This window comes from Myotis lucifugus, unplaced genomic scaffold, assembly GCF_000147115.1.
Source record: "Myotis lucifugus unplaced genomic scaffold, Myoluc2.0 scaffold_190, whole genome shotgun sequence".
Taxonomy (NCBI): domain Eukaryota; kingdom Metazoa; phylum Chordata; class Mammalia; order Chiroptera; family Vespertilionidae; genus Myotis; species Myotis lucifugus.
Genome location: NW_005871238.1, coordinates 691,911 through 705,696, shown reverse-complemented (window position 1 = coordinate 705,696; position 13,786 = coordinate 691,911). Strand labels below are relative to the sequence as shown.

General features: G+C 45.7%; 1 protein-coding gene and 1 pseudogene across 1 annotated transcript; both read right to left on the bottom strand.

The window, feature by feature from the left end:
* Positions 1–517: 517 nt before the first annotated feature.
* LOC102435755 lies at positions 518–1,484 on the bottom strand (annotated as a pseudogene).
* A 10,192-nt stretch (positions 1,485–11,676) lies between these two features.
* On the bottom strand, positions 11,677–13,360 carry LOC102435451 (antigen-presenting glycoprotein CD1d-like). The gene is made up of 4 exons (XM_006096883.3): positions 13,327–13,360; positions 12,970–13,248; positions 11,888–11,984; positions 11,677–11,777 (listed from the first exon to the last, which is right to left on the bottom strand). The coding sequence occupies exons 1-4, from the start codon at positions 13,358–13,360 to the stop codon at positions 11,756–11,758; spliced, it is 432 nt and encodes a 143-aa protein (XP_006096945.2). The 3' UTR covers positions 11,677–11,755.
* Positions 13,361–13,786: the final 426 nt, after the last annotated feature.

Below are 13,786 nucleotides of genomic sequence, written 5' to 3'. Positions count from 1 at the left end.
CTCCATAGGCCAAAAGGTGTCTGAGTGACAGTACAGATGCTTGAGAGGCAGGAGGTAGGTGCACAGGTGGATCACGTCATCTTTTTAAAGGGTGGCCTGTAGCTCAGCTTCAGGTATACCTTAAACACTGTTAAGCATGTGCCCCAAGAAAACAAGCCTAGAGGAAAAAGACCCTCACACTTGAGAGCCCTGCACCCCTCCTCAATCGCTGCCACCTTGGAACAGGACCAGGCTGAGGCAACAAGCCCACTTGAGTTTGCCCTGAAGGGCTGCCTCGTTCAAATCACATGGTTAGGCACAGCTTCTGAATTCAGCAGGACGTGGAGGAAGCAGGCATGATCTAGCCTCAGTTTTAAGGACCCACCAGTCCCTGGGGTCACCAAGAACTGGTGTTTAATGAGGCCCAAGGGGAAGGGCTGGCTTTCATACAGAACTGCTTGCATAAGCTCTTCCCCACAACTTCCTCCTCTCCAGAGAGCAGTGTTCAGGAAGTCCCAGACCGATGTTGATGCCTAGACACACATGATGCTGATTTGAGGGACAGAACTGGAGCACATGTTCCCTTTTTAAAAGAGACTACAGCAAAATGGTAGGGAAACTGACAGATGTTGCCCCTCAGACTGATACACGCCAGTGTGCTTGCCCTACCAGCTCCAGCCAGAGTTGCACTGACACTGGCATTGAACAGTTAAATGCACAATCCCAAGGATGGCCCAGAGTGGTCCCCGAAATGGGGCCCTTTGGGCTGTTCTGAGCTGTCTCCAGCTGCTGTCACTGTCCACTGAGAAAGGCCAAGTGCCCTTTGGTGCATCTGTTGGCGTAGTGTCCTTTTTCACCACACTTGTCACAGGTGACCTGCTCCAATGGGCCGGGTCCCCCGTTGCCTGCACTGCTGTTTTGACTCTGCATGACCCCGATGGCCTGCGGGGCTCTCTGCTGATTGGAGAAGAGTTTTGACTCGTGAACTGGATCCAGGAGGACGACCTTTGTAATGGAGGATTGTTACTTTGCTTTGAAGGAGGCTGCGTCTGCTGGGGCAGTGGAGGCTGCTCGGTGGTTCCCATTGGCAATTCAAATCGAGGGTACATGAATTTACACGAGGGCCCCTCCGGGCAGAATCCCACGAGGTAATTCACACAGATGACTCTCCGCGTGTGCCGGTTCCTACACAGGGGACCGAACTCTGAGTAGAAGTAGCACTCGGGCATCTTGGTCATGTCCTACTCATGGAGGAACTTGCACTGGTCCTCCTTCTTGCACAGCCAGCGTAGCCAGTGTTAGCACACCACTGTCTTCTCACCACTAATGTGGCGAAACGGGCACATGCCCCCTTTGCCACGGGCAGCTTTCAAAAAGAATTCACAGACAGCAGCCAGGGCCTTGTCCATGCCGGGGAAGGGCAGCGGCTGTGCCCCGAGCTGCTGCTCCACCGAGATCTCCAAGTCGAACTTGATGTGGTCCACGCTGGCGATGATTTCCTGCATGGCAGCAGAGGCGCAGCCGGCCCGGATCCCTCTCCTACCTCGCCGCACTCACACTTCTACACGCCACCAGCAGGCGCACATGGTCCTCCTCCGCCTCGCCTAACCTCTGAAGTTTGTTTTTCCCTCTCAGTATTGGCAACCCCGGACCTCCACAGTGCCGCCCCCAATGCGTCCCACTCAGGGATCACTCACAGAGATACATAACAATTCTGCATATGCCGAAACCGGTTTAGCTCAGTGGATAGAGCGTCGGCCTGCGGACTGAAAGGTCCCAGGTTCGATTCCGGTCAAGGGCATGTACCTGGGTTGCGGGCACATCCCCAGTAGGAGGTGTGCTGGAGGCAGCTGATCGATGTTTCTCTCTCATCGGATGTTTCTAACTCTCTATCTCTCTCCCTCGCTCTCTGTAAAAAATCAATAAAAATATTTTAAAAACAAAACAAAAAAACAAAAAACAAAAAAACAATTCTGCATAGCAGTTCTCAGGTTTGCAGATAATGTGCTCCACATCCCAGCACCAAGCGCAAGGGGAGACAATTTGGGGGAGTCTAAGTGACAGCAGGGCTCTGTGGCTCCATTTCTTAGTTGGGAACACCAACTGCCTGGTGATAAATTCCTTCCGACAACCTCCGAAGAACCTCTGCGCTTCATCTTTGCCCAAGCCTCTCAGCATCTACAGTTCGCACCACTCACTCCATAAGGAGTGACCTCCCGAGATTCTCTGCACCTCACAGCCAAAGGAGCCCCAGCTACAGCCAGCTCCTCCCCTCTCTGGGCCAAGCTGCGGAGCTGCATCCATCCCCTCTTAGATCTCCTCCCTTCTTGCCTCCCCTGATTGTTCCCATTTGCCCACCTTTGGATGCTTCAATGCATGGATCTCTCAGACATGCCTGTGTTGTGAGCAAGGAGTCCTTTGTTGAGTGATAGCTGATCAACTTGTTGAAATTTCATGTGGAGAAACAAAGGGGATCTCTCACACCACCATTCCTCTGACATCCTAGTGTGTCATTTAAAGTTGCTATTTCCTTATTGATTTTTTTTTGTCTGGAAGATCGATCCATTATGTCAAGAGGGCTGCCTCAGCTGGTCTGGCTCAGTGGATAGAGCATCGGCCTGCAGACTGAAGAGTCCCAGGTTTGATAATGGTCAAAGACATTTGCCTGGGTTGCAGGTTCAATCCCGAGTAGGGGGTGTGCAGGAGGCAGCCGATCAATGATTCTCTCTCATCGCTGATGTTTCTATCTCTCTCTCCCTCTCCCTTCCTCTCTGAAGTCAATATAGATAGAGAGAGAGAGAGATAGAGATGATAGAGATAGAGATAGAGATAGAGATATAATTTTTTTAAGGGGGCTATGAAAAGGTCCTTGCCAGGTTTAGGCTGCAAAGTCAACCAAGTGTCCATGAGCTCTGGTTGTTAGATTTCTAACATATGAGTCGGGGGGTACACAAACATTTAATCAGTAGGCAGGCTGAGGCAGTATGACCAAACACAGTATGACCTGCCATGTAGTAGCTGGTGACTGCAGGAGAGCCCCTTCTTCCTACAGTGTCTCTCCAGGGCCCTCTACTGTAAAAGCTTAACATTGTGCTGACTTTAAAGGAGAAATAATGAGGAATTCCATCCATATCACTGAGCACATAACGACGGATTTAGAACTTATAGCAATAAATTTGAGGGCAATAAAAGTAACTAACAGCACAGCACTCAGTGAGGAACATGATGTTCATACATAGAATATTAACCTATTTTAAAATGAATTTCCTCAGATGATAGCAACTGACTATTTGAAAAAAGAAGACAAAATTTTCTGGATATACGTTTACTTTCCAAATAAATTAAAATTGCTTAAAAAACGAACCAGAATCACAGACATTCCAGAAAACTGGGAACGTAAGCCAGCCAAAGGAATGGCATTTCAATTTTTCAATTTTATTTTTTTATTATTTTGTTAGCTTTTTTTTTGTTTTGTTTTTGCTTTGTTTTCCCTTTTTGTTGTTGTTTGTTTGTTGCTTTTTTTTCTTCTTTTTTTGTTCTCCTTTTTTTTGTTTGTTTGTTCCTTTATTTCCTACTTCTGTTCACATTATTTTTTCAACCACATGAGCAACAGACATGTGAGCGGTATGCTCTTGTCCAGGGAGCATCAGCCCTGTGAGCTGCCTGCCTTGAGCCTAAGAGCGGCAGCCTCATGTGGCCTTCCCCTGTCCAATGAGCAGCAGCTGTTTGAGCAGCCTGCTTCCCCGTCCAAAGAGCATCAACCACACGAGCAGTCCGACCTGTCCGTGAAGCAGCAGCTGCACGAGCAGTCTTCCTACATCTGAGGAGAGGCAGCCCTGCGCAGCCTGCCCCCATCCGAGGAGCAGCAGCTGCGCACTGCCCGCACCCTGCACTAGTACGAGCAGCAGCACTTGCACAAGCATCTTGCCCTCACCCAAGCAGCAGCAGCTGCACGAGAAGCCTGCCCAATCCGAGGAACAGCAGCTGTGTGAGCAGCCTGCCCCCATCCGAGGAGCAGCAGTTCTGTGAATGGCCCAGCCCTATTCGAGGAGCAGCAGCAGTCCACCCCAGTCCGAGGAGCAGCAACCACATGAGCAGACTGCCCACATCCGAGGAGTGGCAGCTCTACGCAGCACGCACCGGTCTGAGGAGCACAGCCACAACAGCCTGCACCTGTCCGATGAGCAGCAGCTGGACCTAGGAGCAGTACCCCCAAAATCAGCCCACCACATCAGAGGAGCAACAGCAGCATGCAGCCAGCCCCCATTCAAGGATCAGCAGCCATGTGAGCAGTCCGTCCCAGTTCAAGGAGTAGCAGCTGCGTGTATAGCCCGCCCCATCCAAGGAACAGCAGCCTCGTGATCAGCACATCCTTTGTCTGAGGAACAGCAGCTATGTGTTCCTCAGACACACCAGCCAGAGGAGCCACCACAACAGTGAACAGCACCCACCACAGGAGCTCCTGCCAACTGAGGAGCAGCTGCTACAACAACCGCCAGAGGAGCAACCACAGCCCGAGGAGCCACTGCCACCCAAGGAGCAGCCCCTGAACGACTCAACATCTAGATATGTCGGTGAGATCAAATATGGGTAGACAAAGAAACCCCCAAAGGAAAGAAAAGGAGGACTTGCCAGAAAAGCAGCTAAGTGAAAGGGAGGCATGCAGCATGACAGAAAAAGAATTAAGATTAAGGGTCCTAGAATGCATAAACAGGATGGAGGAAAAAATCAACAACTTATGCAAGAAGCAACAAGAAACAGATGAAAAAAATCAATAAATTATGTAAGAACCAAGAAGAAATGAAGAGTGAAATAGCTGCAATAAAAAACACCATTGAAAGTTTCAACAGTAGACTAGGAGAAGCAGAGGACCGCATTAGCGAATTAGAAGACAGGGAAACAAAACACACCCAAACTGACCTGCAACTGGAGAAAAACTTAAAAGACAGGAGGAGAGCCTAAGGGAGCTATGGGACAACATAAAACGAAACAACATACGAATAATAGGGGTGCCAGAGCAACAGAAACAGGAACAAGACTTAGAAAACCTATTTGAAGAAATAATATCAGAAAACTTCCCTGAGGTGGGGAAGAAAAAAGTCACACAAGCACGGAGAGTCTCAAACAAGGTGAACCCAAAAAGACCCACACCAAGACACATCATAATTACCATGGCAAATGTTCAGGACAAAGAGAGAATCTTACAGGCTGCAAAAGAGAGACGGAAAGTTACATACAAGGGATCTCCCATTAGATTATCAAATGATTTCTCAACAGAAACACATCAGGCCAGAAAAGAATGGACGGAAATCCACAAAGTGATGCAAAGCAAAAGACTGAATCCAAGAATACTCTATCCAGCGAGGCTATCATTCAAAATTGAAGGGGAAATAAGAAGGTTCACAGACAAAAAAAGGCTAAGGGAGTTTATCACCACCAAGCCAGCAATGCAAGAAATGCTAAAGGGACTGGTGTAAAAAGAAGAAATAAAAAGCTCAGAAAGAAAACAGCCACAAAAAATAGAAATGGCTACAAACAAGTACCTTTCAATAATAACTTTAAATGTAAATGGACTAAATGCTCCAATCAAAAGACATTGAGTGGCTGAATGGATAAAAGAACATGACCAATACATTTGCTGTCTACAAGAGACCCACCTCAGAAGAAGGGACTCACACAGACTGAAAGTGAAGGAATGGAAAAATATCTTTCAGGCAAATGGAAATGAAAAAAAAGCTGGGGTAGCAATACTTATATCGGACAAAATAGACCTCAAAGTGAAGGCCATAACAAGAGATAAAGAAGGCCACTTCATAATACTAAAGGGATCAATACAACAAGAGGATATAACCCTGATGAACATATATGACCCCAATGCAGGAGCACCCAAATACATAAAAAAAAAAACTCCTGTAAGATATCAAGGGAGAGATCGACAACAATACAATCATAGAAGGGGACTTTAATAAACACCTGACATCACTGGATAAATCCTCCAGACAAAACATTGGCAAAGAAACAGCAATCCTAAATGACTCACTAGATCAGATAGATGTAATTGACATCTTCAGAACACTTCACCCCAAAGCCACGGAATATACGTTCTTCTCAAGGGCTCATGGGACATATTCAAAAATAGACCACATATTGGGTCACAAACAAAGTCTCCCCAAATTCAAGAAGAATGAAATCATACCAAGCATCTTCTCAGACCACAATGGCATAATATTAGAAATAAACTACAATAAAAACAACCCAAAATACTCAAACACTTGGAAGCTGAATAGCATATTATTAAATATTGATTGGGTTGCCAATGAGATCAAAGAAGAAATTAAAAACATCCTGGAAACTAATGACAATGAAAACACAACAATCCAAAACGTATGGGACACAATGAAAGCAGTCCTGAGAGGGAAGTTTATAGCTACACAGGCCTATCTCAAAAACAAGAAAAAATGGTGGTAAATCATCTAACTCTTCAACTCAAAGAATTAGAAAGAGAGCAACAAGAAAACCCCAGAGTGAGCAGAAGGAAGGAGATAATATAGATTAGAGCAGAAATAAATGACATAGAGACCAAAAAAAAACAATACATAAAATCAATGAAACCAAGAGCTGGTTCTTTGAAAGGATAAACAAGATTGATGAACCTCTAGCCAGGCTCACCAAGAAGCAAAGAGAGAGGACCCAAATAAACAAAATCAGAAACAATAGAGGCGAAATAACAACAGACCCCACAGAAATACAAATGACTGTTAAAAAATACTATGGACAACTCTACTCCAACAAACTAGACAACCTGGAGGAAATGGACATATTCCTAGAAAAATATAACATTCCAAAACTCAATCAGGAAGCATATAAAAATGTCAACAGTCCAATAACGCTGGAAGAAACTGAAGCAGTCGTCAAAAAGCTTCCAGCAAACAAAAGCCAAGGACCAGATGGCTTCACAGGGGAGTTTTACCAAACATTCAAGGAAGAACTAAAACCTATCCTCCTCAGACTACTACAAAAAATTCAAGAGGAAGGAACACTTCCAAGCTCATTCTATGAAGCCAGCATCACCCTAATACCAAAACCAGGTAAAGACAACACAATGAAAGAGAATTACAGGCCAATATCCCTCATGAACATAGATGCCAAAATCCTCAACAAAATCTTAGCAAATAGGATCCAGTAGTACATCAGAAAGATCATACACCATGGCCAAGTTGCATTTATCCCAGGGATGTAAGGATGGTACAATATCCGCAAATCAATAAACGTGATACATCATATAAACAAATTGAAAGAAAAAAACCACATAGTCATATCAATTGATGCAGAAAAAGCGTTTGACAAAATTCAACACCCATTTTTGATAAAAACTCTCAGCAAGGTGGGAATAGAAGGATCATACCTCAACATAATAAAAGCCATATATGGCAAACCCACAGCCAACATCATACTCACTGGACAAAAACTAACACCATTCCCCCTAAGAATAGGAACAAGACAGGGATGCCCACTCTCACCACTCCCTGTTCAACATAGTACTGGAAGTATTAGCCATTGCAATTAGGCAAGAAGAAGAAATAAAAGGCATCCAAATTGGAAAAGAGGAAGTAAAACTGTCCTTATTTGCAGATGACATGATATTATACATACAAAACCCTAGAGACTCCATCAAAAAGCTACTAGACTTAATACATGAATTTGGCAATGTAGCAGGATACCGCCATCTTGGTTTTCTCCTGAGGCATTTCTATACACCAATAGTGAACTTTCAGAAAGAGAGATTAAATAAACAAACCCATTTACCATCGCACCAAAAAAATTAAGATACCTAGGAATAAACTTAACTAAAGAGGTTAAAGACCTCTACTCAGAAAACTACAGGACACTGAAAAAAGAGACAGAGGAAGACATAAACAGATGGAAGAACATACCATGTTCTTGGATTGATAGAATCAACATCATTAAAATGTCCATATTACCCAAAGCAATCTATAAATTCAACGCATATCCCATTAAAATACCAATGGCATATTTCACAGACCTAGAATGAACTCTCCAAAAATTCATCTGAAATAAAAAAAAGACCCCAAATAGCTGCAGCAATCCTGAGAAAGAACAAAGTAGGTGGGACCTCAATACAAGAAATCAAGCTGTATTACAAGCCACTGTTCTCAAAACTACCTGGTACTGGCACAAGAACAGACATACAGATCAATGGAATAGAATAGAGAGCCCAGAAATCGGCCCAAACCAATATGCTCAATTAATATTTGACAAAGGAGGCAAGAACATACAATGGAGTCAAGATAGTCTCTTCAATAAATGGTGTTGGGAAAATTGGACAGATACATGCAAGAAAATGAAACTAGACCACCAACTTACACCACACACGAAAATAAACTCAAAATCGATAAAGGACTTAAATATACGATGGAAACCATAAAAATGCTAGAAGAATCCAAAGGCAACAAAATCTCAGACATATGCCGAAGCAATTTCTTCACTGATACATCTCCTAGGGCATTGGAAATTAAAGAGAAAATAAACAAATGGACTACATCAAAATAAAAAGCTTCTGCACAGCAAAGAAACCATCAACAAAACAACAAGAAAGCCCACTGCATGGGAGAACATATTTGCCAATGTTATCACCGATAAGGGTTTAATCTCCAACATTTATAGGGAACTCATACAACTTAACAAAAGGAAGATAAACAATCCAATCAAAAAATGGGGAAAGGACATAAATAGACACTTTTCAAAAGAGGACATTCAGAAAGCCAAGAGACGTGAAAACATGCTCAAAGTCACTAATCATCCGAGAGATGCAAATCAAAACAACAAGGTACCATCTCACACCTGTCAGAATGGCTATCATCAACAAATCCACAAAGGACAAGTGCTGGAGAGGATGTGGAGAAAAAGGAACACTCGTGCACTGCTGGTGGGAATGCAGACTGGTGCAGCTACTATGGAAGACAGTATTGAGTTTCCTCAAAACACTAAAAATGGAACTCCCATTTGACCCTGTGATCCCACTTCTAGGAATATATCCCAAGAAACCAGAAACACCAATCAGAAAGGATATGTGCACCCATATGTTCATAGCAGCACAATTCACCATAGCTAAGATCTGGAAACAGCCTAAGTGCCCATCAGTAGATGAATGGATTAGAAAGCTGTGGTACATCTACACAATGGAATACTATGCTGCTGTAAAAAAGAAGGAACTCTTACCACTTGCAACAGCATGGATGGACCTGGAAAGCATTATGCTAAGTGAAATAAGCCAGTCAATGAAGGAAAAATACCACATGATCTCACTCATTTATGGATAATAAAGACCATTATAAACTTATGAACAAAAATAGATACAGAGGCAGAGCTGACTCGAACAGACTGTCAAACTACAGTGGGAAGTCTGGGGAGGGTTGGGGGGCTGAAGGGGGGTGGTAAGTGATCAACCGAAGGACTTATATGCATGCATATAAGCATAACCAATGGACATAAGACACTGGGAGGTAGGGGAGGCCAGGGGATTGTAAGGGACGGGGGAAAAAAGGAGACATATGTAATACTCTTTGTAATACTTTAAGCAATAAAACAATAAAAAATAAAAAAAGAACCAGAGTGGCAGTAAATTCAGGCTGAAGCATTTCCAAAAAGATTTCAGAAGAGCCTGGGAATGTAAAAGCCCGGTGAGATACATTCGCAAACTTGACGCTGCCTGAGGAAGTTGAGCTGAAGAGCATCTCCCAAGGGCAGTGTGGTACCAAAAACAATAACAGGTCACACGTATCTGAAGGCATTGTAGCTTGCCACACATTTCACACATTTGTCTAGGAGACAAGAAGTCTATGAGAAAATCTGTCTTTGTCCATCTGGGCTGCTATTACAAAATAACACAGACTGGGTGGCTTATAAGCAATAGAAATTTATTTTTCACAGATTGGAGGCTTGGAAGTCCAATATCAAGGGGCCAGAAAACTCAGGGTTTGATGAGGGCTCACTGCCTGCATCCTAAATGGCATGTTTTGCTGTCTTCACATGGTGAAGGGACCTCTTTTCTAACAGCACTAATTCCATTTGAGAGCTCAGACCTCATGACTTAATCATCTCCCAGAGGCCCCACCTTCTAATACCCATCACCTTGGTTATTAGATTTCTTACATATGAATCAGGGTGTACACAAAGATTTAATCAGTAGCGTAATCAAGACAGACATTATTAGCCCCAATGGGCACAGGAGGAAACTGAGTCAGAGGCTAGAACTCCAGTCTCCTGATCCAGTGCATTTGCTGGTTCACCTACCCGCCTCTCTAAGTTCTGCTTCAAGTTCCCCTTTGTCCATGAAGCCTTCCTTGACTAACCCAAGCCAAAATTCTCACTAGGCATTCTGAGAAATTCGTTGCACAGCATTACACATGTCTAAGAACAGTGGTTCTCTAACGTTAGCTGAATATCAGCATTACCTGAGGGCTTGTTAACACACAGACGACTGGGCCCCACTCCCAAGGTTTCCCATTCAGTAGTTCTGGTGTGGGGCCCAAAATAACTCATAAGGTCCCAGGTGATGCCGAGGCTGCTGGTCACAAAAACACAATTTGGGAACCATTGGTTCAGAAGCCAGCAGGTTCTTCACCTGCATTCTAGGTTTGACCTGTGAGTCCAGCAGAGAAGAACCAAATCTTCATTTCCTCAAGCAAAGGCTCTCCCAAAGGGCAGCCTCTCTTTTTCTGGATGTTCAGAGCCCTGGGGTGCCTAGAGGCGACTTTCCTGAGAGCCAACCCATCATTTTAACTTGACCTTTTCATTTCTTGGCTCCAGAAAGGTCTGCTGTTCCCCTTAGCTCCCTGTTACCTCCTGTCTAAGAACCAAGAAGACAGCTAGGCCGGCATCACTACACCTCAGGCTTGCCCAGGTATGCTCAGCCCCTTTCGTGCATTGTCTCAATAGCTAGAAGTAAGAGAGGCTGTTTGGAGGGGTCTCTTCATGACTGCCTCTTCCAGTCCAAATAAAATGACTGCCCATTGGTGAGAAAGGTCCCTCCCCAAAGTAGTTTATTTCCATATCATACACATACACTAGGATTTCTCCTCTTTTAATCAAGTTACATAAAAGCTTGAGATACCTCTGTTTCTTTGACCTAACTTTCTTTTTAAAGATGAAATATCCCCTTATAAATTCAAATTCACAATAGAAATTATGTCCTCAAACTGCCAATATGACATTCACAAGCTTTCCCAAAAGATACAAACTGAAAGCCCCCCAAGTTGTTGTTAACTAGCAGAGGTGTATTTGGGGTTCCACACCCTAAATTGTGTAAAAGTTTGAGTCACTATTTTAATATCAGGTACGCTCACATGAAAATCCAGACTGCCGCTTTTCTTGAAAAATGTAGGTCACAGCCAACCCAGGGTCTGACTTCCTTTTTGACAACAAGCAGCTGGACCTGCTTCCCCTGGACAGGACAAGTGCTTTCCAGGTCTCTGCAGACTCCAGCATTTAAACAATGGCCACAGGTGCCCGCGCTTCAGCCCTTCTCTACTTGTCCCTGGTAGGTATCTGAGTTTGCACTTCTGTTCTTAAGAACCACGTGAGCTTCTAAACAGGTAGGATGCTTAAATTCTCTTAAAGTAGCAAAGGAACGTGATGAGAGCTGTCTTGTGATTGTTCTCTGCTTCTTCCAGGCACCTCTTTCATCCTCAATTCCTGGGTGCCGAAGTCCTGGGAACTTGAGATCCTGAGTGCCAGACAGGTGTGGCGAGGACAGTCACAGGATGTCTTGATAAGACCTGTGAGAGAATAGCCAGGGAGACACCATTAAGAAAAGTGGAAGAGGGGATGGAAGGAAGAGGGGATGGGGACAAAGGCTGAGGAAAGGAGATGGAAAAAGAAGACTCACCTGCGCTTCTTAAGCCAGAAGGTTATGCCTCCGCCTACCAGCAGGAGGGATGCCAGTACTGCTGCGACGATCCAGCCCACCGGCACATGACTCCCCTCTGCTTCAGGAACACAGGAGTTTCTCAGCCCTGGGATTCCTCCTTAGCTCAAGCCACCTGGTCTCAGCACATGTGAGGGTGCCAGGTGCTTATTTCCTCTCCCATTTAAAGTTGCCACTTCTGGCCCAGCCAGTGTAGCTCAGTGGTTGAGCATCGACCTATGAACCAGGTCACGGTTCGATTCCCGGTCAGGGCACATGCCTGGGTTTGTTCCGCAGTGTGGGGTGTGCAGGAGGCAGCCAATCAATGATTCTCTCCCATTATTGATGTTTCTATCTCTCTCTCCCTTCCTTTCTGAAATCAATATACATATATATATATGTTTTTTAATAAAAACAATAAAAGTGGCCACTTCTATTCCCCTGAAATTTGGAGGGCCCAGCTTTTCTCAGGGCCTGGGCATCCGTAATCCAGTCCATTTCAGCTTATACAGCACAGCATATAGGGGAGGGCAGTAATTCCTCAGCGAGGCAGTCCTGAGTCTAAGCCCAGCTTTCCTCTTTTGAACAATGTGGCTGTGGGCAGTAACTTGACCTAGCTGAGCCTCAGGTTCTCATCTATAAAGTGAGAATAATACTTGCTTCAGAGGAGAGGTGACTGGATGGCATGCTGTGTGCAGGGTGCTCAGCCCGCGCACGGGAAGCAGCCGGAGAACCACAGCTACCTGTGTACCCTGCCTTCTCCTGCTCCCATCCCCTCTCCTGAGGAATAAGTCTTCCTGGGATTCTTCATGTGCCGCCTACTTCTGAAACTCGGAGGATTTTAGTCTCACTTTTCTTGCATATGGAACGTCCTGCCTCAGTGCCTTTTGAGTTAAGATCTTTATTCCCCTCTGTCCTGTACCCGGATCCCCTCCTTTTTCCTTCCTGGTCAGGGTCTCATCTCTGAAACCCCTCTATCCTGCATCAGTCCACTCCCACCCTTCCTTGTCCCTCCCTCTGTGCTTCAGAACCACATCCCCTCCCTGCGGGGCCCTAGTTCTCACCCCAGTAGAGGACGATGTCCTGGCCTCCGAGGCTGTTGTGCCTCACTCGGCAGGTCAGGCCAGCTGCCTCCCCAGCCGCCACGTCCAGTGTCACTCGGAGAGACCACGTCCCGTCAGCATTGGGCAGGACGTCCCCTTGCTGAGCGCCCGGCTGCTCCTGCTGCCCCCGCATCCACCTCACCCACACAGGCTCTGGGTAGAATCCTGAGACGTGGCACACCAGCAGCAGATGACCAGGGCCAGGAGGGGGGCCACTGGACAGCCAGGCCTCGGGCTTCACTGCATCCAACAAGGGAGTGGGGCCTCTGCATTAGAGGCTCCGGCCCCGTGGCTGACTCAGGCAGCCCACAGTCCCACCGCAGGAAACGAAGGCTCCGGTCACTTCATCCATTTGTGCTAGCATCTCCCTGACCCAGTCTCCTGTAAACGCCCCTGCCTACACTCCTAGAGCGCCCTGTGCTCAGCTTTAACATATCCAAGTTTCACACCCTGCTTTACTGCTTGTCTTCCCATCCTCCCCCTCAAGCAAAGATCCTGTTTGACCCCAGTGCTTATTTAACTGAACTCACAAACCCAAAGGTTGCTCAGTGAATACTATGGAATGAATAATGCCCTCAGGCCTTAGCCATCCCCTCCTGAGCCTTTCTCTTCCAAGGCTCAAAGGAATGGAAACCTAGAATGGGAAACCCAGATGGAGCCCCACAGAGGAGGGATGAGGGGGAGAGGGAGACATGCAGGCTGACCTTTCTTCTCCAGATCCTGCTGTCCTGCTTCAAGGAGGCTCGTCACTAATTGGGGGCAAATGTCATTGAGGAGC